Consider the following 26204-nt stretch of genomic DNA (forward strand, 5'->3'; position numbering starts at 1 on the left):
TGTCTGGAACCACACCGATCAAATTTATTGCAGTGTCTTGTTTCTTGTTTTGGTTTTTGTTTTTGTTTTTCACAAGGGCAGCTGACAAGGGGTCCTGCCTTTTTGATTGGAGATTGCCGAGAGGGAAATCCGACGCCCTCCCACAATCCCTTCTTCCCAACCTTGCCAGGGAAATGGCTGCTTACTTGCTAACATTCTAGGAAGGGTTTCTTCTTTTTTTTCTTTTTGCTCCACAAACGGACACGATCCATTCCCCAGTTGCCTCCTTTCCTAGGCGCTGGGGGTGGGGGTGGGCCGAGCGCTGGTGGGTGGCCATCACAGTTCAGATTCAGGGGTGCTGGCCAAGTGGTACCCACTCCCATAGCGTCCGTTGGGTGCACTGCTCATCTCCATTGGGGAAGCATTTCCCGGGCCCAGGTAGGAACGGTGCGTGGGCATCGGGGACGGGGTCTCGCTGGGCACTTTGCTCAAGATGAAGCGAGTCTCATCATTGTCCTCCAGGTTGGAGATGTCCTTCATCATCCGGCCCTTCTTGTAGGTGACGGAAAGGGCGTTGGAGCCATCGGACACCAGGTGGAACTGACGGAGGATGAAGACCACGGGCAGTGGGAGGGTGGCCAGGATGATGAGAGAGATGAGGATGGCTACAGCCCACACTGGGTAATAGAGGAACTTCTCTGCAGCCTGGAAGAGAAACGGGCAGCATCACTACAGTGGACGTGAGTGGAGGCATAGAGGCACATAGGCAGATGACAGGAAGTTATCACTATGAAGTTAAGTCAGGCTCATAGAGGTCTTGGTCCTCCAGGTCCTAGAGAGGACCAGGACATGGTGTCTCGGGGAACTTAATAAAGGGAGGCAGGAGGCCACTGTCTAGCTCTCTGCCGATTCACCTGATGTCTGAAGGAAGGGGGTACAGAGAGATCCATCTACTGTAGGTGTGTTTATCACAAAGGAAAACTTTCCCAGAGTCTGGTTGTCCCTCACCCATCGTCTCCTGTCAACTGTGTGGTCTACACACGAAGGAAAGGGCAGTTCAGAGCTTCAGGGACAGAGGTGGAGATAGCCAAGAAGTCAATTCCAAACACATTGGAAGCGGAGAATTCCCAACTGCTAACCTGGAACCAAACCATCACTCAGTGTTTACCCAGGCATTACGCAGCCAGACTTCCCACGAGGAAGGTGAGGACCAAGTGCAAACTGAGTAAGGGCCTCAGGTTTGGAACTGTGGAAGAGGGGACTCACTATGCGCTGGCGTTCCTGTACTCACCTCCTCTCTGATCCAAGCACTGTAGCCCGGTGGGTTGACTCCGAGCTGGATGATGCTGGTTGTCATTAGCACAGCCATGCAGAGGGGAGAGATGTACTTCCAGGTGTAGAAGTAGAAGATGTATGGCCGGAAGCCCAGCATTTCTGTCAGTTCCTGCATGAATCTGGAGAGAAGGGAGAGGAAACCCAAATGGATGGAGCACAAGAGTCCTGCCTTCTCCTTTCCCACCACTTCAGGTGGAAAACTCCTACCCAGTAACCTCCTTGGTGAACTAAGCATTGGGTGACCCTAGAAAAGGTCAGAAGTCAGCGGTCAGCTTAGGTCCAGAGATCTAAAAGCTTTCTTAGCTTTTTGAAGCTCTTGAGGCTGCAGAGCTGGCCTGGGAAAAGTCCACACAAGGGACTCCTGGCCAGTCCCCAGTCGCTCCCAGGAACAGCCACTTTGGGACTGCAGCGTTCCTGATTCCGGACCCCCCTCGAATCCTCAAGCGAAGGGAAACGAAAAGCAATGAAGACAAGTGGAACCAAACATTTCAGACAGGGTTTGGTTCCAGGGCGGGGGTTACGTTTTCCTAATTATTTTAGCCGTCGGTACACTTAGACCAAGTTCTAGATCCCCTCTTTATATCCGGGTGAAATGCTATGGCTTACCTTATGTGCAGGAGGTCAGAGTCCATGATCATAATGGCCCCTTTCTGGCCTATGGGCCAGATTCTCAGTTGCCCTATGCCTTATGTAGTGTTGTACACCAAGCTGCAGTGGGTGCAATGCACGACCATCCCGATCTGAACTTCTTTTGCATGGGTGAAGATGACTCTACCAATTGCAGAACCAGGTTGAATCTGGCCCTATGAGCTAGTGACTATCTGTCGACCCCTCCAGGGTTAGAACTCCTTGACGGGACCTCTACAAATGCCTTCAGGACTAGCCCATGCTCGGGTCCTAGCCCTGGAATTTGAGAGGGGGGTGGGAAATGTTGATCCCTGCCTCAAGCTTCGCCTATCATTGCTCCTAACTTTGAGGTGCCACCTTGGGACAGAGATGGGTGGCTTGGAACTAACCCCTGTGCCGTTACAAATTTGGAGCAAGAGGTTAAAGGAGAAAGTTTAGGAATCCAGCCAGGCTAACAGAGGCAACGGTGAGATTATTGCCGTTGCATGAGTTCTTACTTCTTGGTGCCATAAATCCAAGCCACGGCAATGTTCTCCAGGATCACCACGACCATGAGCGGCAGCGTGGCGGAGTAATCGTCAAACATGGTGACGAAGTAATTCCCCGAGTGCTGCACGAAGATCAAGCCTATCAGGAAGGCGAAGATGCAACAGCCAACTGCAAAGAGCACATGGTCACTGTCAGCATAGCTCCTGCAGGGGAACGCAGAACTCAGGGAGGGGGAACAACGGGGTTCTAACAACTCCCCCAGGCTAAATTCATGCAGCCTCAAACCTGGTGATGGAATAGTAAATAATAACAACAAGCATTACTTAGCATTGGTGAGTCTGGCAACCACCTGTGACTGGCCACAAACCCATGCTAATGCACCGGTCTCTACTGTTACCTTGTCCTCCCATGGTTTGCCTCTTTTGTCACCTGGGCCCCTATCCTGCAAAGTCTTATGCACATGCTTAACTTTCAGCTCTGAGACCAGTCCCATTGCAATCAGTTGCAGGAGGAGGAAGGATGGTTCTGTGGTTCTCAGATAAAGATAGGAAGTTGATTATTATTATAATGATTTGCATTACAGCAGCACGTAGGAGCCCCAGCCATGATCAAGCTCCCCTTGTGCGAGGGACTGCACATACATATTGTTAGACAGCCCTGCCCTGAAGAATTTCTCAAAGACAAAGGGCAGAAGGGAAACTGAGGCACAGAGCAGTGACATGACTTGCCCAAGTGGCAAGAGCTAGTCAGTGGCAGAGCCAGGAATAGAACCCAGGTCTCCTATGCCCACTCTAGTGCCCTCCCCACAATTCATCTCCCTGTGCTTTGGGATTGCTAGGAACAGCAGGTGCTGTGTTAATATTAAATCATTAAATGCACTGAGGAGAGCTAGGGATGAAGGTGTATGTGACTTTGGTAGAAGGCACAGTGCGTGTGTCCAAAACACTCCGAAATGCTGAGGCCACTAAAGGTGCAGATCTAGATCTGGAACACCTCCAAAGTTTTGTGTCTGCAATTTCGGATTCAGGCCCATCTTTGGTTATGACATGACGCTTCAATGTTGTTTTGCAGTCATGGAGCCACAGCCTGGCCCTCCCAAGAGCAGAGGGAAGCAGGGTTCTTCCCACCTTCCATCATCTTTCCAACCCGTTCCCAACAACTGAACAGCCAATCCAGTGCCTAGGTAACCCTGGGCCTCACTAGATCCAGAGTTCCCTTCCTCCCCTCACCTCCCTCCCACATTCAGCCCCCTCCACAACCAAGTTTTGCTCAGGATCCCTCTGGGAGCAAGCTCTGCTCCCCTGGTCCTGCTAACCTTGGGCCCTTCCTATAATGCAGACAGAGAGCTGAGGTACTGTGCACGCTCCTAGGACATCCTAAGGTTCAACCCTGCTGGTGGAGAACCTGCGTCGAGCCTCCTGTTTGGGATCCGACCGGGCCTCACAAGCCAGCAGACACTGCAGTCTCCAACCCACCTTCTCAAGTCACCATGCCCACCCCAAGGAAACGGAGAACCCCTTGCCCCCAAGGCAGAGTAGCCGGAAAGAACCTCACCTGTGAAAACTTCCTTCCGCACCTTGAAGGTGTCAATGATAGGGGTGGTGATACCTGCCATGGTCCCAATCATGCTGCCAAGCCCCAGGTTTATCAGCATCAGGAAGAACATCACAGACCAGAAAGGAGAAGCTGGGAAATGGGTCATGGCTTCGGTGAAGGCGATGAAGGCCAGGCCGGTTCCCTGCACTGACTGCATGGGTGGGAGAAGAGGGACAGCTGTGTCAGACTTGGGAGAGAAATACACTGGGGACATGTGCATAAAAACAGAGACGCCTCTGCAGGCCCAACAGCCACACCTACACCTGACCCTCCACCCCCCCTGAGCTACCCCTGGCTCTGAAGCGAATGCAAAAGACCGTCCCCAGGCACCTTGTTGAGCTCATCCTCTAGCAGGCAGGCATCCAAGCCCAGCTCCTTGAAGTGATTCTCCTTCACCGTCATGATCACTTGGTACATCTCGCTGTAGTCCTTGGCCGTGAGATGGGAGAAGTTCACGTGGGGCGGGATGAGGTCGTGGCTCAGGACGTGGCTGTTCAGGTATCCCAGGATCTTCTCAGTGTTCCTATGGGGAGCAAAGCCAGAGTCACCAAGGGAGCCCCCACCCTGCAATGGAGATGAGGTGGGATGTGATCGCCCCCTATGGGCCAGGCAGGGCACTGCGTGTACAGGCGGGACGCTGGGAGCAAGGGGGAGCATCATCTGCAACATTCCCCCACAATGTAGGTGCACTGGGAGGCAACCCTGCCATCAAATGCACTGAGGGTGGTACACTCCCTGTCCTCCTGCAGCCGGTGCTAGCCTCCGGCTCTGCAGCACTCGCCGTGAGTACAGGGAGAAAAGCTATCTTGGCTACCAACTGTAGACCACAAAAAGAAAAGGAGGACTTGTGGCACCTTAGAGACTAACATATTTCTTTGAGCATAAGCTTTCGTGGGCTACAGCTCACTTCATCGGATGCATTCCGTGGAAAATACAGTGGGGAGATTTTATATACACAGAGACCATGAAACAATGGGTGTTACCATAAACACTGTAACGAGAGCGATCAGGTAAGGTGAGCTATTCCCAGCAGGAGAGAAAAAAAACGTTTTGTTGTGATAATCAAGGTGGGCCATGTCCAGCAGTTGACAAGAATGTGTGAGGAACAGTACGGGGGGAAATAAACAAGGGGAAATAGTTTTACTTTGTGTAATGACCCATCCACTCCCAGGCTTTACCCAGTTTGCAAATTAATTCCAATTCAGCAGTCTCTCATTGGAGTCTGTTTTTGAAGTTTTTTTGTTGAAGAATTGCCACGTTTAGGTCTGTAATCAAGTGACCAGAGAGATTGAAGTGTTCTCCGACTGGGTTTTGAATGTTATAATTCTTGACATCTGATTTGTGTCCATTTATTCTTTTATGTAGAGACTGTCCAATCTGGCCAATGTACATGGCAGAGGGGCATTACATGCATCCGATGAAGTGAGCTGTAGCTCACGAAAGCTTACGCTCAGATAAATTGGTTAGTCTCTAAGGTGCCACAAGTACTCCTGTTCTTTTTGCGGATACAGACTGACACGGCTGCTACTCTGAAACTGTAGACCATGCCCTCTCCCCTACCCAGTGAGGGGCTGTAATCCCAGCCCCATCTCCAAGGCTCCAGCTCTGGGATCAACAAGAGTCAGACCAGCCTGTGCAGCAGTCCCCAGATGCCAGCACTGGTCCAACGCTTGCCCCTCAGGTGCTCATCCAGAGATCCAAAAGCGCTGTGCACATTTTAGAAACTCGGTATCGAGCTCGCTTCACCCCACGCTGAAACGCAGCCACTTCTGTGGTCGAGCGCGGCAGCTCTTTAACATCACATAACTACGCACCAGTTGAGGACAGGACGTGAAAGAGAATCCCGTCTCCAGCTGAAATTGGAGGAGGAATTTAGAATGTAATTAGTCACGTTGGATTTGCCCACAACAGTCAGGTCAATACCTCAGCTTTAAGCTTGGATTTCCAATGGGACCTAAGGTCTTATTAGAAGCTGGTGGGAGATGGGCACTTAGGTCATGACTCAGAGAGAAAGAGCACCCTGCAGTGTGTCACCAGCAATACCCTAGACCAGGTTTCATTTATCCCTGTAACAATCTTTTCATCCCCATTGGGTCATGAGTGGAGACAGAACTGGGAGTTCCTGGACCTAAAAGCATGAGCTTTTAATGCATGCGCTAAAGGAATAGGGCCCAGATCCTCAGTGGCATTTAGGCACCTAACTCCCATTGAAATCAACCTTTGAGGACCTGGGCCTAGAAGATACTGAATGTGCATCCCCATTTGTGGGGGTTCACCCCCTGGGCAGGAGACCAAGGTCAGGAGAAGGGCCCTGGGAAGTGAGAGAAATCCACACGTACTCCACCACACATTTCTCATTCATGATGTTGGCCTTGAACCCCAGCACGGCGAAGACCACCAGGGTGGCCAACACGGAGGTGAAGAAGTTGATGAAGGAGACGAGGGTGGCATCGAAGTGGCAGTTATTGTCCTGCTTGTTGTAGCTGGAGAAAGCGATGACACCTCCAAAGCCCAGGCCCAAGGCGAAGAAGACCTGAGTGGCCGCCTCTCGCCACACCTGGGGGTCCAGCATCTTGTCAAGCTGGGAGGGGAGAGAAAGGAGGAGGAGCCTGGTGAGTCTCCCCGTCTCCCTGTTCATTCACCCAGGGAAACCCAGCACACCCATCACTGGCACCAAGCCAGTGACGTCCCTTATGATAATGAAGGCTCTATATGTAGAACCTTGGGCTCCATGTGCTAGCCAGGGCCGTGGGCTCATACCCACTGCACCCTGGACTGACCCTTGACCAGGGTTTTCGCATATGCATATGGACTTGGAGAAGCAAAGAATATAATTCCCTCCCAAACAAACACCCCTTCTAACGAGAGTAATGAGTCCATCGTGTTTATGTAGCCTATTCCACCAGCAGATCTCTAAGAGTTAGGGGGTCACCATCTCTAATTTACAGATGGGGAAACTGAGGCACTGAGAAGGGGGAATCGCCACACAGTGACACAGCTGGGAATAAGACCCCAGCTTGCTTGATGCCCGAGCCTGTCTGTGCTCCAACCACTAGACCCTTGTGCTTTTCATGGATTTCAAAGCCCCTTCAAAGCAAGTGTGGTTAGCTTCCTTTCGGAGATGGGGAAGCGACTGGCCCAGGGTCACTCATTGAGTCCGCAGAGCTGGGAAGAGCACCCAGATCTCCTGACGTTCACTCAAATCCCCCATCCACTAGACCGTCCTCTCTATGAGCTCCCTGTCTTTAATACCTTCCCTCCCCGCTACTATATAGTTAGACCCAGGTACTCGCTTTCCGTGCATTCTGCAGCAAGCTCCAATCTTCCCATCAAGACCACTGGCGGCTGACTTGTCCCTTGACGACTATGCCATGTTTGCTACCATGGGACCTGGAGTGCTGCAGGTCCCCGCACTGTGTGGAGCGGGAGCTGGATGCTGAATTGCGGTGTGTTCATATCTGCAAAGCTGCCGGAAGATGCACAGAGCCATCTCTCTCTAGCTATTTAGACCACACGTCTCCCCACGGTGCCTGAGTACCTTAGGAGTGCCCTAAGCATTAACATTAATTGAGAGCTGGTTGCCTGTGTGATTAGCCCAGTTTGTTTTCAATTCTCCCCCCATCACAGCTTCCCCTTTGTAATAAAAGCCAGAGCTGTAGGACTGGAGTGTCCGGGTATCTCTCATCAAGTTATCATCGTTAATATCTTGCATCCGCTTTGTGGGATGAGCTGATTTATCTACATCTCAGCTTCATTAATTCATTAGCTAGTGAATTACTCGATAGATAAGACTGATGGCTGCCTAGGTTTGTAACTGTGGAGGTTTGTCTGCCAGCCAGCATCTGTCACAGGGGCAGCCCCATGAAGCCTTAAAATGTAGCCCATGTCAACAAGCAGAGAGACTGCAGGTGCCAACCAGCAATGCCCCACCTTGAGCTAAGAGACCTGCCCCCCAAAGCTTTGCAGGCTGGGAGCTGTAGTTTCCTCGAGCTGCTGCCTCACTTGTGTAAGTTAGGTGTGGTCTTGGGGTTCCTGACTGTTTCAGTGGCACTGGGTTTAGGCACCCCGCTCTCCAGTAGGGGGCGTGTGTAGCACCGATTGTATGTGCATAGAGGGTTGTGTCAGGCTGTGTGCAGCTGCATTGCATGCATCTGTTTACTAGTGCGACGTGGCTGTATGTGTGTGATGGGGGGGGGTCTGTTTCCTAGTGTGAACCAACTATATGTGTAAATGGGACTGGGTGCACAGGGCTGACTGCATGTGTGCAGATGTAATTGTATGTGTGTAGATGTGATTTTGTGTGTGTGTGTGTGTTGTATCAGTGTGCAGCTGCCTCTGGTTGATAGAGGAAGCAGCCTGCTCCTTCCAGGGAAATGAAGGAGCAAGCCAGAAGGAATGGGAGCCTGTATCGTGATCATGGATCTCTGCCCCTATCGCCCATCCAAACTCAACATGAAATCAGCAGGGCAAGCAGCCGTGGGAATTGGCCCTGTCCCTCTCTGATCAGGCAGAGGGGCTGTACAGCGAGTGATAGTCACTTACCTTAGGAGTGAACATGTGCAGGATCCCATCTATCGCCCCCCTCAGGAGCAGCCCCCGCACCAGGAAGCAAAGGAGCACCACATACGGGAAGAGGGAGCTGAAGTACATCACCTGGGAGAGAGAAGACCCAATGTGACAAGGACCTGTGCATAGCTACCGCCTCCCACCCTGGAACTCAGGCAGGGCTCTTCCTCCGTTCCCCTCTGCACACAATCCCCCGACAGAAAAGGAGCAAGAGGGGGAGAGAATGCTACTCTGAAAGAGAAATATTGAGCCTCTATAAGTCAGCATGAAACACGTTGCAGCATTAAGGGGCATTGTGCTGCTGGGAATATTGCCCTTCAGCACCTAAACGCCAGTTCTATCTGCCATGGCACCAGGGGGCACTGTGCTGCTCGGGATGCTGTCCTCCATAGCCTGAACCTATCCCCTTTATACCGTAGCATGATGTAACAAGCCCCGCGCCCCCCGTACAGTCTCTCAAAAAGATTTGAACCTGCCACCTTTATCACTGACCTTGACCACTGGAACAGCCTCCATTGGGTTGTAGCAGTAGTAGGCTGTTATCCTCCATATGACCCGGCCACTAGGAAAGGGCGGGGATGCAACGCATACTTTACTAGTGCGCTCTAGTGGCACGAGGGGGCCCTCTGTGGCTAATGCCGACTCCCTGTGTAACCGGGGCCTATTTCACACTTAATCTGAGCAGGGAAGTTTGGCTGTTAACGCTCGGCTTTTGTTCTCCGCTTGCTGCAGAGCATCTGGTGCCTCTTTGTATTGCGGGGGTGGCTGCCTGGGGACCCACGGTCCTGTCTCACCTGTTGACGTGCCAGAGGCTTCTACAGCAGAGTTACGGAGACACAGCGTGTTCCGGCATCTCCGCTGGGATTTTACCCTTCAGAACTCCCTCGCCTTGCTCAGCGAGGAGACGCAGCCTCCTTCACAGCACCAGATGTGAACATCCTCTCAATGTTCATCGCAGCCTTCTCCCCAGGCCTCTGATCCAGCCCTGGTTGTCTCTGGTGCCTACCAATTCCCACTGGCGCTGCCTGCCAACCCAGGAAGACAAGCTGGGCGTTGTGGCAGCTTCCTTGGAGCAGAGTTTCCTCAGCAAAGCCAAGGGCAACGAACACAAAAGGCCAAACCTCGCTCTGGGCCCAAATCATCACACGTGGGTGCCCAATGTTTCACAGCCAGGTGCCTGGCCTGATTTTCACAGATGCAGAACACGCACAAGCCCCCCTGAAGTCACAGGGACACAGCCCTGGAAAGGACTTCCCAGGGCATCCATGCTATCATAGGCAACCCCATTCGTAAAGCTCCATCTTAAAACCAGCACAGGTGTTTGCCCCGCAATTCCTATTGGAAGCCTATTCTGAAACCTCACTCCTCCGATGGTTCTAATTCTAATCGCCAGCCTGTCCTTTTGCTTAAATAGCTCTTCTCCCTCTCGGGTGTGTACTCACCTGATGTGTTTAGAAAGAGCAGACAGAACCCCTCTAAGCTTTCTTTTACAAGGTCACACAAGTCAAGCTCTTTCAGTTTCCTCTCATGAGATCTGCTCCTGATTCCTCTGCTCGTCCTAGCAACCCTTCTCTGCACCTGCTCCCGTTTGAATTCATCTTTACTGAACAGGGGTGACAGGAATTAGACATAGTATTGAAGAGGTCTCACCAGTGCCTTGTACAGTGACATTCATGCTTCCCTGTCTCGACTGGAAATACCTTGCCTGGTACATCCTGTGTTCGCCTTTTTCACAGCTGGTCAATGGGGAGTTGCTGGTGGCCAGAAACTCAGAACATGAGCTCATTTCCATTAGGGGACCTACAGGCTGAGGTCTTGACATGCTTGCAGAAGTTAATACCCTGTCACATACCAGGGGTATCTGCGAAGGCCAGTCATGATGGTTACATCAACAAGGCCACATTCCCAGCAAGAATAAACTCACCAGCCGTAGAAACCTCCTACCTCAAGGCACAAGCAGCAGCAAACATTCCTACCTTCTCGGACACTTCACAGCTACACTGCTACCCAGCTGCTCTTTTGCAGACACTCCCCAGCAGTGGTCGCATTTACTCCTACTATCCTTGGTGCACATAACATCACTTCAGCCACTGGCAGGAAACAAGACTTGTTGTGGCTCTGGCCACTGCGGACTCTCACCTTCCCTGAGGACTGAATTCCTTTGATCACGGCCAATCCCACGACACTCCAGGCCGTCAGCAGGCACAGGGTCATCTTCCAGTTGAGCCCTCCGCTCTCTGAGATGGAGCTGGAAATCTCCAGAGCCTCGCGGTACCAGAAGTAGGTGGTTGCAGAGCTCTTCTCACATTCTGCCTCCACCACTGAAACAAACAAGGGTCACGAGAGTTTGGGTTGCTGGAAAGCACCCCCATCCCATGAGGGTAACATGTCATTAAGGACCTGCCTAAGTCCCAGGGCAGCCAGCCGTGATTTACAAATGTCTGTACGGCACTTGGGGGATTGGACCTTGGTTCATTTTTAATAGCAAAGATGGGATACAAAGATGCTAACAAATGAAAATAAGATGTTAAATAAATGGTGCAATTTATACCTGCCATAAAATATTCCCAAGTATACCAGGGAGATGTTTATATGCTACTAAATGCTCTATTAACTTAAACACGCTCTGTAATGGGCTCTCAGAAACCAGCTAGAGGAGCTCTCCAAATGCACTTACCAGCTGCCAACTCCATCTGCAATCCTGATAGCAGGCATGCCACAGTGGCTGTCCCCTTAGAGCAACCAGGCAATTCTGCCAAACATGTCCCAATACAACGCCATGTCCCACCAGTGGGGAAATACCCACAAAGAGGCAGCAATTGTCCCATACTCTGCCACATCCCAGCATCCCTAACCACAAGCATCCCCATCCAGTGACAACTATCAGCAATGGAAACTACCCACAATCCCAGAAGCACCTCCCCAGATCCAATGCCGTGTCCCAGTAGCTGGAACCATTTTCAACCCTAATAGCTCTTGTCCACGTCCCGTCTCCCAGCACCTGCCAAGCTGGAGAGACAACAAAATCACTCACCGGCCATTGTGCCATTTTTAACAATGGGGCACTCGCTCCAGGGGAGCGGATACTGGAAGGATTTAAAAAAGTAAAAGATGCTCCAGCCGATGATCACGTTATAATAGAGACCGACAAAGAAGCAGACCTAGGGGAGGGAAAATAACACAGTGTTTAGTCCCTCACACAGACCTAACACTGACCAAGAAACCTTGGGACAACAGGGCACCTGGGGTGATGAGACGTGGTAATCTGGACCTGATCCCAAAGTCTAGTGATGTGAATGGAAAAACTCCCATTGACTACAATGGGCCAATGGATCAGACCTTTAGAATGTTCACTTCCAACAACCATGAGAGACCCAGAACTTTACTATGATGGACCTTCAGAAAAAGCTAATTTTAAGCTTGAATTCCAGTTCTTCAATCCAAGGTCTAACATGGTCCACTGACTGGGAGCTGAAGCTAGACAAATTCAGACTAGAAACAAGATTCACAGGTTTAACAGTGAGGGGAATTAACGACTGGAACAACTTGCCAAGAGCTGTGGTGAATTCTCCAGCCCTGGCCATTTTGGAATCAGGATTGGATGTTTTTCTAAAAGATCTGCTCAAATTCAAACCGGAATTAATCCAGGGAAGTCTGACGGCCTGTATTATGCAGGCGGTCAGACCAGATGATTACAGTGGTCTCTTCTGGCTAGATAATCTATTCATTGCATCTTCCCCGAAGCGTTTGAAGTTTGTGCTGTGCAAGCTTATTAAATACGTGTTGTTGTCTTTTGCTCTTTATGCAACAGAAACAACGTGGAGAAACCACACAGGCACAGCTGGGTCCCAAATAACTGTGTTTACTAACTATACACATATAGAACAGGCCTGATCACAGACACATTGCTGCTTGTTTCTGGCACGTTCTAAGACACAGAACACATTGAGTGTCACTAGACAGTTGGCAAACCGTTTAAAGGGACACTACCTTATTTTCTGTATGCTACAATATGTGATCCAACCAGGGAACAGGCCCAACCCCACCCAACCCATGTAACTAACAGACACACAGCAATCCTTGGTGAAAATTCTTGCTGTATTATCCTCAGTTCAAGATTTAGTCAGAGAAGGAATTAGCAGAGAATTTCATCTAAATCGGTGTAATCACTTTGCTGTCTGCTCGCAAACTGGAAGCAAAGATGACATTGGCTGAATGAAAGATTCATCATGAATGAGTCGCTCGGCTGTAATTACATTCCAAACTTAATTCTGAATTGCCTGTGTAACCCACTGATCAGGATGTGTTGTGGGTGTCGTCCTCTGCACCTGATCTGTAGAGGACATGAGTCTGATATAGCCCTAATCTGAGAGGCTGGCTTTTTAGCTCACGCTGTAAAGACTCATGTTTTCAGCTCCCAGTTCAATCTCTGGTGTTGACCAACGTGGCAGCTGTCACATGTGTTTTTCAGTGAAGTTGCTTTTGACACGTAGTAGCCAAAGCTAAGAAATGAAAAGTTAAAGAAGAAGCCAACAGCTCGGGGCTGCATGTCTGGGGCTGTGCCTGGATTAACACAGTCTATAGTGGTATAATGAACATCACACCCTGATCTCAAACTCCTGCAAAACCCATGGGGAATTGCTAGGGATGGTAGTGCTGCGTGCTCTGGGAAAACCTGGAGCCGGGAGATCATGAGGCTAGAATGGGAGCCATTTATTACCTAGGCACCACTTTACATTTGCACCTGCTGCAATGCACCACAGCCAAATGCTCGGAACTCACCTGCAAGGGACTATCTCTGCTAGGGCAATCCAGGATGAACCCCCTCACCCCATCATGCCCTGGAACTAAGGTGAGAATCTCTATCCGTTCAGAGACGATCCAAGGGACTGATTCTGTGAGGGGCTGAGCATCTCCTAAGGTCCACAGGCTCCATTGAGGGCACTCAGTAGCTCCCAGGAGATGCCCAGTCCCTGGCTGGATGGGTCCCTGCTTGTACTGAACTTTTCCTCTTAGAAGCCCAGGTGAGACTTCTATGTTGAGCCCAGGTGAGACTTCCACACTGAGCTCAGACTGAGGTGGAGTGTTGCACCCCAACACTCACCAGATTAATTATGCAAATGACAACGCACTTGAATTTCTATGTATAGGAACTACCTCCCCTGCTACCAAAGTGCAGCCACCGCTGGGGTGGGACGTGGCAGCTGTTTAACGGCACTCATCACTGCCCAACAGGCCAGAGGTGAAGAAGACGATATCCATTAGCTAGGTAGTGGCCCACCCTGGCGTGTGACCAGGACATTGGGGCTAACACCCTGACTCTTGCAATAAGTGCCATGGGATTTTGGTGACCACAAGCGGGTACAACCCTGGTTTTACATCTCAACATCCTCAGACAAGCACCACTTCCCAGGCTCCAAGATGACTAAGGATGCCGCCAGGGCAGCTGGAAGCCTGTGTTGCTGTTGCTCCAGTTACCATAGCTAGGAACCCAGCTGTTTGTGGCTTGCAGTGCCCGCCCTGTGCCTGGACAAAGAGATCAACCCTCCTCCCCCTGCCATCACATGTGGCACCGGGTGACACTCGTCTGAGCACTCACGAGACAGCTGGAGTATCCAATGCCCCCCAGGCGGGGGCAGATGTAATTCCACACGCCGATGCTGCCCCGGCGGATTCTCTGACCCACGGCCAGCTCCAGGAAGAAGAGAGGGAGCCCGATGATGATGAGCAGCACCAGGTACGGGACCAGGTAGGCACCTGGCAGGAGAAAGAAGGGCCATTACAGATCCCACCTGCGACTGCACGGTGAAAGCCGGGGTTCTTCCCAGTGGTGGGACGGACATGGAGGGGGAGAGGGAGGAGGACAAGGGGGAGGAGAGAGAACAGTCTCAATCGTGATGTCTCACCAGCCGCCTGATCATTATAACCCAGAACCATCGGAGTCACCCTCTGCGCCTGTTGTTTTTCTTACACACTGACATAAACCTAGGATACTCGTGTGCAGAGGAAACAGACACAGAGACACACAGATGCTTCCATGGACACACCTCCAGCCACACCCCCACACATGATGGGCTGACTGACACAGTGACACATGGACACAGGAGTGTACACACGCACAGATGCTATTCTGGCACCTACAGACACTTGACCTATACGTCTGCTTCACACTTGTGCTTGGCACAATGCTAGCTGCTGCCCTCGAGTGAGTAGCTCCCAAGAGGGCTAAATGGCAACCCCATTAATCTCTGTCGAACTGGGGAGACTGGAGCCAGGACCGGCTCTAGGCACCCGCAAAGCAGGCACATGCTGGGGGCGGCACAATTCCAGGGGCGTCATTCCGCCCCCCCCCCCTTTTTTTTTTTTTTTTTGCTTGGACAGTTGCGCTCCTGGAGCTTGGGGCGGCAACAAACCTTGCCTGGCCCCCATCATTGTTAATGGATTGAGCCTCACAACACTCTTGTGAGGCTATTACCCCCTTGTGCAGATGGGGAGCGGAGGCACAGAGAGACACTAAGTGATTGACCCACGGCCACGCAGGAAGTCCACAGCAGAGCAGGGATTTGAATCCAGGCCTTCCACTAACCACTGGACCATCCTTCCTCTCTAGGGGACAGAATGTATAAATATGTGAAGGGAGGGGTTGGAAGAGGGGTAGGGAAAATTGGGATGACTGACAGAACCACAGACAGCGGATATGGGAGTAAGGAGAAATGACAGCAAAGATATCGGTGGGGACAGGATGAGACAAGGTGAGGATGGGGATGTGAATGGGCCATGGGCCAGATATTCAGCTGGTGTAAAATTAGGGAAACATTAATTCATTAGGGAGCCCCCCACCCAAACTGCTGTGAGATGGGTCAGTGTTATTATACTCATTGTGCCAATGGGGAAACTGAGGCACAACATGGTTACGTGACTTGCTTTAGATGATGTGGCCAGGAAATGGCAGTTCTTGGAATACAACCAGGAATCCTGACCCCCGCACAAGTCACGGCTCACACTCTGAGCCTGGTTCTGATCTCCCTTACACTGGTGTAAATCGAGAGGTCCGCCATGGAAGTCACAGGGCCAGATCCTCAGCTGGTATAGATCAGCATAGCTCCATTGGAATCAATGAGAATGGAGAATCTGGACCAATAATTGCATTCAACCTCCTCCTTGTTACTGGTACAAACCCACTCAATGCAACCAATGCATATCACTGCATCATGCAGCGCATGCATATGAGTGGGTACACAATGTAATCCGTGCATGCAATGCAACCGTTGCATGCCTCTCAGTGCAGACGCAATGCAGCCAGCACACACGTATCAGGGCATTCGCACTGCAACGCAAGCCAGGCATGTCTATCAGAGCATTCTCTCCTTGACCCAAACTAGGTCACTGTTCGCTATGCGTGTGAGATCACAAGGGGAATAGCTGGCACACTGGAGCTGGCCTGAGGTGCGCTCCATCCAATTTGGGATCGAAAGGTGAGGGGCGCGTGAGCAGGCCCGGAGTGTGAAGCGCTCACTGTACAGGTTCAGCCCGAAGGATGACTCATCCCCGAGATGGCACTAGACACATTTTAATTATTGAGATTACTGCAGCCTTCGCAGCTGAGGAGATGCTGAATTATGCAGTGCTGGGAATATGGACAACAGGGAGGAGGGGAAGCGTCAGAATAGGCTCCCCAGATTGGGGATTTGCAAGCGGGGTGGGTAAACTTCTGACTGGAAATCTGAATCTGGGTCCTGCTGACTGAATCGCACACCAGGGAATTTAGCTCTGACGGAGGATCTGAATGTGAGCTCTGAGATGGGTTCGTGGCATTCTGCTGCAGCTTCCTTCCGCACCCTGAAAAGTGAGCACTGCAGCACAGAGACACTGAATGCCTGATCTTCCAAGGTGCTCTGCAACCTCTGCTTTTACAGGAGAGCCTCAGAGCTGCGAACACCAGAGTGACGAACTGACCCGTCAACCACGCCCCTCCTTTGGAGCCGGACGTACGAGATCAGGCAGCCGCAGACACCAGAAAAACCCCCAACAATGCAGTGCAGTCCTGTGTGAAATGTGAACTACTACAAAAATCAAGGGAAAGCAGCATTTTCCCTCTGCACAGTTAAGTTTCAAAGCTGTATTAAGTCAATGTTCAGTTGTAAACTTTTGAATGCACAACCAGACCGTTTTGTTCAGAGTTACGAACAACCTCCATTCCCGAGATGTTTGTAACTCTGAGGTTCTACTGTATGGACTTCGTGAGGTGCTGTGGGTGGGCCCTAAGGGCTAACCCAATGGGCTCGATCCCGCCCTTTGACATTAGTGGGGATTGTGCGGGGTTATCTGAGAGCAGAATCTGGTCTGCGTGATTAGGGGCAGGGGCTGGGTGGAGGGGGTTGGGCTGGGGAGGGTGAGGCCTGTCTAAATGATGGATATATTTTGCCTGTCAATATGTAAAATTGTAGCAATTATCAACCGAGGATCTCAAAGTACTTTAGAAACATTAGCTAATCAAGCATCGTCACAGGGTCCTCTGAGACAGGTCACTCTTATGATCCCCATTTTGCAAAGTGGGAAAACTGAGGCACAGAGTGGTTAGGTGACTTGCCCAAGGTCACAGAGCAAGGCAATGGCGGAGCTGGGGGTAGCAGCTAGCAGCTGTCTCCCCGTTACTGCTCCATTCACTAGACCACATTCTCTAAGCCAGATTCTGATTTTATGTGCACTGGTGTAAATCAGGAGTAACTCCACAAAAGAAATGCAGTGGTGTTGGTGTAAAACCAGCCTCAGAGGAAAGTCAATTCTCCCAATTGCATAAAAACAAAATTCAGGTGTCTGTTTCCTTGTACAGAAATCATCATTAAAATGCCAGCATTCACCTACATTGTGATGGCTGACGTCACTGCAATGAGGCCTTGTTCTACTCCTGCAAAGAAAAATGGCACAATAATGTGCTCATAACTGTGAATAAATGTTGATACTCTCTAATGGGGATAGGTAGATAGATATAGATAGATAGATGGGGTGGATGGAGATAGATAGATAGATAGATAGATATTCACTTGGTGTTGATTTCAATGGATCTATCTAGGCTGGTTTACACCATTTAAGGAGCTGACCCCATAGGTTGACCTGGTTCAAAAATCTAATGCAATTTGCTTTCCTATAATATGGTATGGAGAGATGACCATAGAATCACAGAATCACAGAATATCAGGGTTAGAAGGGACCTCAGGAGGTCATCTAGTCCAACCCCCTGCTCAAAGCAGGACCAATCCCCAATTTTTGCTCCAGATTCTTAAATGGCCCCCTCAAGGATTGAACTCACAACCCTGGGTTTAGCAGGCCAATGCTCAAATATGATTGATTTTTTGGTTCTCTGGCAATTTTGGAGAAAAAAGTTTCATGTCAACCTGAAAACAAATATTTTCTAACTTTTCAACAAATAGAACAGTCAAAAAATTTCATTTCAGGTCGAACAAAAGGTTTAGTTTCACTGTCATGTTTTTTATAACAAACTTAAAGAAAAGTTTGAAAGAAAAATATTGTTCCAATCTGGAAAAAAACAAACCAACATTTTTCGGTTTCTGGATATTTTTTCCCCCCCAAACTATCCAGTCAGTAAAACGGACACAAATTCTGTATCACTGAATCCGACTTCTCCACCCCCCTCCCCCCTTGAAAAACAGTTTCAGACAAATAATGGTACGGCCTCCTCCTTGGAGTCCAGGGGAGGTGATCAGCTCAGCTAAATCTGCACGGCAATAAAAAAACCTGCAGCACCGAGTCTGAGAGCCCCGGGCAGCTGATTCGGGCTCGCAGGGCCGGGGCTGTGGGGCTATAAAATTGCAGTGCAGGTGTTCAGACTCAGGCTGAAGCTCAGGCCCTGAGACCCTTCCCGATCGCGGGGTCTGAGAGCCCAGGCTCCAGCCCGAGCCTGGATGTCCACACTGCAATTTTATACCCCTACAAGCCTGAGCCCCTCTGAGTTAGCTGACCCGGGCCAACCACAGCTGTGCCACGGGTCTTTTCTCACAGCGTAGACATACCCCATATGCATTCCAAGAGCCCAGACAGTGCATGTGGGTTAATCCTGCCCTCGGTTACGCATTCCCACCTGCTACAGACTTCAGCAGGAGCTGGGTGCATGCAGGAATTGGCCCCCTCTCTCTATCCCAGTGGCGTTTTGTTGTACTGAGCCGGCTGTGCCCACGCCCGGGGTCTCTTACCTCCTCCGTTTTTTTGACACAAGTATGGAAACCGCCAGACATTCCCCAGTCCCACCGAGTACCCGATCTGGGCCAGGATGTATTGCAGTTTGCTGTTCCACGCTGGCCGCTTCTCAGAGTCCAGATCTTCCTCCACATCCTTCTGCTTGTCCCAGGCCTCGCCCGTCATGTTCAAGACACTGCGCTTGTAGTCCACGGGCTCCTCGTGGGCCAGCAGGTCGGCCACCGATTCGGTGACATGCTCGCTGCTGTGCTCTCGCTGTGTCACTTTGCTGTTCTTAGGCATTGGGGGTTTGCTGGCTCTGCAGCCCCACGCGTCGGGAGGGGATGAGAGGGGGGCGGCAGGAGAGGCAGGCGCTGGCTTTGGAGATCAGCCCCCTCAGCTCCTGTTCATCCACGGGACCTGCAAAATAGACACACCAATGGGCAATGAAAGCAAATGGTCTGTTTGGCTTTGCTGTGATGGGAGATGCACGCTTCACTCGGGGAGGGAGCGGGGTGCGGATCACCTAGTTTAGGGAGAGGCTTCACCTGGTTAGATGGGACTGCGGGTGGCCTCCGAGCTGGTGTGAGGGCCAGATGGGCTAGCCAGAGGCTTCAGGCATCTCACGGCATCAGGGACCTTCATCTGGTCCAGGTGGGCTGGCTAGGGTCTTCAGTGCTAGTGGGGACCTGCACCTACTCTAGGTTGCACTGAGATATGACCCACCCCATCCTCCATTTATCTCTCCCCGGACTCCTGCTCCGATTCCACGATATTCGGTCTGCAGCCACCGCCTGCCTCCTGCAAGGCCTGACGGGCATATCCAAGGGTGGCACAATCCCTGCTCTCCTCCAGTGTCCCCCATTCCCTGGACAGCACCTTCCACATCCTGCTTGCGTTAGAGCCAAGGATGGGCCTGAAAATATTGTCCAAGACAAGAACAGGCATCAGCTGCGTTCGTGTGACAACGGCAACAGCCAGAGTTCTCTCTCTCTGCTGATGTTATCAGAGCAATTGAAATAGCCAGGAAGCCTGTAGCTAATTCTTCCAAGGCAGTTTTACAGCAGAGAATGTCTACAGATCATCGGCAGGGTGTACAGAGGCATCGATTGTGCCTTCCCTTGGCATTGCAAAGCTGCTGCTGCTTATCATAGGATCACATCCTCAGCTACTACGAATCAGCACAGTCCTGTTGACTTGGATGGTACTCCAGCGATCAACATCCGCTGGGAATCTGGCCCATAACGTTTCAAAGATCTATGGCGTCTGCTTCGTTTGAAATTGTTTCTTAATTAAAATGAAGAGGGGGAAAGATTTTTCAAAGCAGTTATCACCAGTGTATTTCCAGGACAGTAATGGCTGTCCGGTGTAATTATACTGTTACAGGGAACTCCGTCTTTTGAACGAACCTGTATTCAGCAGACCTCATGTTCTGCATTGCACAGGGACCTGACCCCATACTGGTCATACATGGAAGACGGAGAAACTTAGAACCGGATACTTTCTTATTTGCATGACGAGAGCGTCTAGAAGCCCCGGCCAGGATCAGAGCCCATTGTGCTAGGTGCTGCACGGACACAAAGGGGGAGACAGGCCCTGCCCCCAGAAGCTCACAGTCCAAATAGACAAGGCAGACAAGAGGCAGAGAGAGAGTGGAAGTGACGTGTCCAAGGTCACCCAGCAGGTCAGCGACAAAGCCCGGAATAGCACCCAGGGCTCGAGTCTCACTCCAGTGCCCTAGCCAGAAGCAGAGCTAGGTTTTGCAGCTAGGGGTGGCGATGGGTCTGATAGTGTGGCTGATGTGATTAGGCCCTATGATGGTGTCCCCTGAATAGATATGTAGCCTAATCACATCATAGGGCCTAATCACATCAGCCACACTATCAGAGGCTCGTTCACCTGCACATCTACCAATGTGATATACGCCATCATGTGCCAGCAATGCCCCTCTGCCATGTACATTGGTCAAACTGAACAGTCTCTAGGTAAAAGAATAAATGGACACAAATCAGATGTTAAGAATTATAACATTCAAAAACCAGTCGGAGAACACTTCAATCTCTCTGGTCACGCGATTACAGACCTAAAAGTGGCAATTCTTCAATAAAAAATCTTCAAAAACAGACTCCAATGAGAGACTGCTGAATTGGAATTCATTAGATGCATGCATTTCATAGAATCATAGATTAGGGTTGGAAGAGACCTCAGGAGGTCATCTCGTCCAACCCCCTGCTCAAAACAGGACCAACACCAACTAAATCATCTGAGCCAGGGCTTTGTCAAGCCGGGACTTAAAATCCTTTAAGGATGGAGATTCCACCACCTCCCTAGGTAACGCATTCCAGTGCTTCACCACCCTCCTAGTGAAACAGTGTTTCCTAATATCCAACCTAGTCCTCCCCTACTGCACTTACAAATGCTGGTTTGAGGGTGGAGGCTGACAGCTCGTAACCCCCATGTCATAACCTCACGACCTCCAGTTTGAGAATCCCAGATCTAGTCTGACCTCTTGTCCAGCACAGGTCATTTCCCCCAGTTACCCCTGTACTGAGCCCAGTACTTGTGTTTGGCTAAAGCATCTCTTCCAGAAAGACATCCAAGCTTGGTCTGAAGATATTAGGAGATGGAAATTCCACCTGGGGAGCTTATTCCAATGGTTAATCACCCCCACTGTTAAAAATCTGTGCTTTGTTTCCAAATGGATTTTGTCTGATTCAGCATCCAGCCGCTGGTTCTTTCTCACTGTACTATCCAGCTCCCCTGCCGGCATAACTGGGTCAGGCAGCAACCCCTCTGGGCGGGCACAGTTAAAAATCAGGGCCTCCCTCCCCTGGGTGACATAACCAACCTCCAGTACAGTTCCTGTGTGCGGCTCCTGCTCTTCCTGAGCATGCACTGTACAATGAGCAGGTCCCTTTAAAAGTGGGCCATGAAGTAAGGTCATTGGCTCATAGAGCAATCAGGGATTTGTAGCAGCCTCCATGTTACTGAGTCCGCAGAAAGATTTCATCAGAGCAATCAGCAATGCATTAGACCCGACTTACAATTCATTACCCAACAACTGGGGTTGGGGGGATCAGACACCTGGACGAACCTGGACGTACAGCCTGCTGTATTTCTCATAAGCTGGGACAATGGCTGGCAAAATGAACAGCCCAAGCTCCTGCCGGGCTGTTAAAATCTAAAAATAAGATGGCAAATAACCCCCGAGGGAGGTCTAGCAAACAGGCTACTCGATGGGGCAGTAAGAGATCTGGGTTCCAATCCTAGCTCTGTCACTGACTCTCTGTGTGATGTCGGGCAAGTTACTTTGGGGCAGATTTTAAAGGTGTTTTGGTGCCTACCTTTAAAAAGTGAGACCTGTCCTCACTCTGTGCCTCAGTTTCCCCCCCCCCCCCAACAAATTTTGTCTGGCTTATCTATTTAGACTATAAACTCTCCAGAGCAGGGCCTGTCTCTTACTATGTGTGTATACAGTGTCTAGCACAATGCTCTTAGTTGGGGCCTTCAGGTTCTACTGTAACACCATTCAGAATAAAGCCTGGGACATGCAGCTAGTTCTTTGCGTGAACACGGGATGACACAGATATGCCTGTGAGATTAGAAGGCGATACAGAAGAAACAGCTTTACTGCCCTGCTGGTGGGAATGAGGGACTGGTTAGCTCCCGGTAGACAGTAAATAACGCCCACCAGGACATTGGGTGACCTCAGCAGAGAGTCTCAGGGTTGAACGGGTATGGGCTACCTCTGCCCTGGTTTTGCCAGGGCCTCCATCACTGTAGTATCTGGGCACCGCTCACTCATTAATGAGAGAGATCTAGGCCAAGATTTTCCAGAGTGACCTTGGTGGGGTGGGGTGTCTCAGCCTGAGACATCGAACGGCGTCTGGTTTTCTGAGGGCAGACACTCAGCACTGTCTGAAAACCAGGTCCCTTTGACGTGTCTCAAGTCAGGCATCCAAAATCACCAGGTCCTTGGGAAAATCTTGGCCAAGGTGACTTGCTTGAGGTCACACAAGCCAGACTTGGAGCCTAGATCTCCTGAGTCCCAGCTCAGTGCCTTAACTGCAAGCCCATCCATCTTACAACACTGCTCAAGGACTGAGCGGAAAGGATTGTTGGCCTGACTCCGGTTGCTATGGGGCAGCGAAGTGTCCACCCCTCACAAACACCTGGGATCTTTACCAAAGAGACCAAAGACAGGGCGGCCCAGGGTTTCTGACCCTTCTTCTCACCCTCTGGAGGATGGTTCCCTCCAGGCAGGGCTGAGGCACATGGGCAGGAGCGGGAGGAAGCTTGTACTGCTGGGACTCCATGTTCTGTGGATAAACGGGAGGGTTGATTCTCCAGAGCTGTTAACCTGGCCCCTTTCACAAGCATTAAATGATCCATCACATCAGTCTTGCAAAACTTGGACATCACCTGTTCCTTTCAATGAGCCTGCTGTCTCATTTCTATGGTGTCCCCCTCTCTTTAGGAATTCAAGGCAGGAACTACTAGGATTTTTCCCTCCCCTCCTCTTTCCTGCTGCTTCATTCACAAGCAATTTGGAGATAGAAATTCTGGGAAACTCCTTCTACCAGCCCTCCAATCAGAGCTATGCCCTGGAGCCCTGGCAGTTGCTGCCTGAAATTGACAGCCAGGAAAGCTAGCCGTTTCTTGGATTGGTTTCTACCATCTGGCTATGGTGAAGGGAAATAATCAGAAGAGCTCTGTGGTCTGCCGGGTAACTCACACAAATATAAGTGAATGTTCTTATCAGCTGCATGCGCCAGAAAGTGATGCCATTAAACAAAGAGGGACAAATCCACCGACTGTAGCTGAGTTACTCCTGGGACATTTGGCCCAGAGTTTTCAAGTGATCACCTCCCAGGGCTGTGCAACTTCAGAGAACCTGGTGAACCTGGGTGCCTAAGGAAGGCTGCTTAGTTCTACATCTGGATGCCACACCAGGGCGCCAACTGGTGAAGCTGGGTGCCCTAAATTATACACCAACTTGGGCAGCAAGCTGGGCTCTGCTATGCTGCTTCGTTGCTGCAAAGAAACTGTAAACCCAGCTTTGAGGATTTCCTGGCATATTCCCTCATGTGAGAGAATCCTCCGTAAGGGCAGGGCCACCACAGAAGCTCCTGAGTCATCCCCCAGTTCTGGCCCATGGCTCAGAGGACAAAGCTGATAGAAAGGGACGGTCTCTATGCCTAGTGGATAGAGCACCAAACTGGTACTCAACAGACCTGCGTTCCATTCCTGGCTCTGCCACTAGCCTGTTGGGTGACCTTGCGCAAGTCACCTCCCCTCTCTGTGCCTCAGTTTCTCCATCTGTCAAATGGAGATAATGAGACTGATCTTCTTTGTCAAGAGCTTTGATATCTGCTGATGAAAAGTGCTAGATAAGAGTATTATCATTATTTATTATGCCCTGGTGATCCCTAGGCATCCAAATAGCCCCTTAAGGGTATAAGAGACACAAGGTGGGTGAGGTAATCTCTTTTACTGGACCAACTTCTGTTGGTGAAAGAGACACATTTTTGAGTTACACAGTGACCTGAAGAAGAGCTCTGTGTAGTTCAAAAACTTGTCTCTTTCACCAACAGAAGTTGGTCCAATAAAAGAGATTACCTCACCCACCTTGTCTCACTAATGTCCTGGGACCAACATAGTTACAAGAACACTGCAAACAAGCTTCAGGCTATAGGCAGCTGGAATAAGTTAGAGCAGCCTTCGGGCTGTTCTGAAATGCGCGGGGCGTGGAGAGAAGAGTGCTTGATCTGGCAGTTGGCAGATCCTGGAATCAAATGCGAGAAAAGATAGCATAAAACCCCTCCCCGCCTGGGCAGCTGCAGAAAGGCAGAACTCCAAGCCCTGGATGTATGGTGGGGTCCACCATCGTATTGTTCTATGCACAAAGCTCCCCATACTGCTGCTTACTGCCGCTCCCATCCCCTCCTTACCTTGCCCCATCTTTCGGGCTCAGATACAGTCACATAAAACAAAGTCTGTTGAGATCAATGGAAAGATACCGAAGGATTTCACTGGGCTTTAGAATCAGGCTCCTATCTATTCTTTCAACGCTGTAGATAGAGGAAATGTTTTTACCTGACCCTGTGTTAATCATGCCCTGAAGCCTAAGGGTTCATGGCACTTGTCTCAGCATAGGATGCTCCTTTTGCAGGCAATTTTTCAGCTGTAGTAACTGCCATGGGGTTGAGAGATATTGGCATGAATGGCGCGTTATTATACAATTAAACTATTGTATCAATCTTGACAGAATATTTAAACGGCTTCACAGTATCATTTTAGGAGACTCCTGATCCACCAGAGCCACCAGAGCCTAGAGATCTGACACTGTAGCCTAGCAACGGATGCAGAGTGCAGTTTAAAATAGCTTTTCTAATAGAAGCAGGAACAGAGCCGGTGAACTGTGAGCTTTCTTAAGGGGGAGAAATAATGAGGTGAAAGGAAACAAAACTGTCGGAAAATTGCTCCTTGCCAAGGGCCTATTCCCCCACCGTGCTGCTCTTTAACCCTTTCAGCAAGTCTTTGGCAGCTCTTCAGGAGTTCGGCCACTGTCTGACCTGTCGTCCTCGGCTTCTAAGTCATCTTGGGTCAAATGATGAGATCTTTGCTCCGCCCTCAGTCAGGGAAAATCTGTGCCATTTTCAGTGGACATTTGTCTAAATAAAGAGACATTTGCCTGAAAACTACGTAATGACTTCCTATTAAAATATATGACGTGGTTCTCCTTTCACTCACCCTGATGCAAATGAGGAGTGACTCCAACTTCCTGCCTCGCTCACGCCAGTGTAAATCAGGAGCAACGCCACTGAAATCAATCGAGTTACACTGGTGTAAGCAAGAGGAGAATCAGACCTGTGAAGTAGAAAGGGCTGACCAGGAAGTCATACAGGAGTGGATGGCAGGGCTGTCCTTGGTGCTGAAATGTGCCCATGGGCTCCAGCGTTAGCTGCAGAACGGTGAGGGAGCCTGAAAAGTGAGATCCTTTCATACAGGGCTAACCAAATTTTGCCTGACTGAATGGCCTGTTGGGAGAACCCTGAGGGCAGCGCCTAACCCACACAGATTTCAGCCGTCCTCCTCTTTAACATGAAATTCCCCAGCTCTTTGCTTCCAGTCTTGCCATATTCGACTAGAAGCACTTCTGGGTGGCACTGCTTTCCGATTTTAAAAATGGGTGTCATAAATCAGGGACCTGGATCTGATTTCACCCACACCAGTGTAAATCAGAAAGAGCTGTATTAAAGTCAACATGGCTACGTGGGCCAAATTCTCCGCTCAGTTACACTACTGCAACCCCACGGACATCAAGGGAGCATAGCAGAGAAGAGAATTTGGCCAAACACCATTGTGAGATCAGGATCAGGCCTAAAGTGCAACCCATCCATTCCCAGCATGCTCAG

General features: G+C 50.4%; 1 protein-coding gene across 2 annotated transcripts; it reads right to left on the reverse strand.

Moving 5' to 3' along the window:
* Nucleotides 1–315: 315 nt before the first annotated feature.
* On the reverse strand, nt 316–19089 carry SLC6A17 (solute carrier family 6 member 17). Of its 2 annotated transcripts, none has more exons than XM_077839273.1 (11): nt 18804–19089; nt 14192–14349; nt 11627–11753; nt 10732–10913; nt 8569–8679; nt 6366–6607; nt 4357–4549; nt 3985–4168; nt 2439–2598; nt 1271–1433; nt 316–684 (listed from the first exon to the last, which is right to left on the reverse strand). In XM_077839273.1, exons 1-11 carry the CDS (start codon nt 19087–19089, stop codon nt 316–318), a joined length of 2175 nt encoding a protein of 724 aa, XP_077695399.1. The 2 variants fall into 2 exon arrangements, with proteins under 2 accessions (XP_077695399.1, XP_077695398.1); XM_077839272.1 differs by having other exon boundaries at nt 3985–4177.
* Nucleotides 19090–26204: the final 7115 nt, after the last annotated feature.

Source organism: Eretmochelys imbricata, chromosome 21, assembly GCF_965152235.1.
Source record: "Eretmochelys imbricata isolate rEreImb1 chromosome 21, rEreImb1.hap1, whole genome shotgun sequence".
Taxonomy (NCBI): Eukaryota; Metazoa; Chordata; order Testudines; family Cheloniidae; genus Eretmochelys; species Eretmochelys imbricata.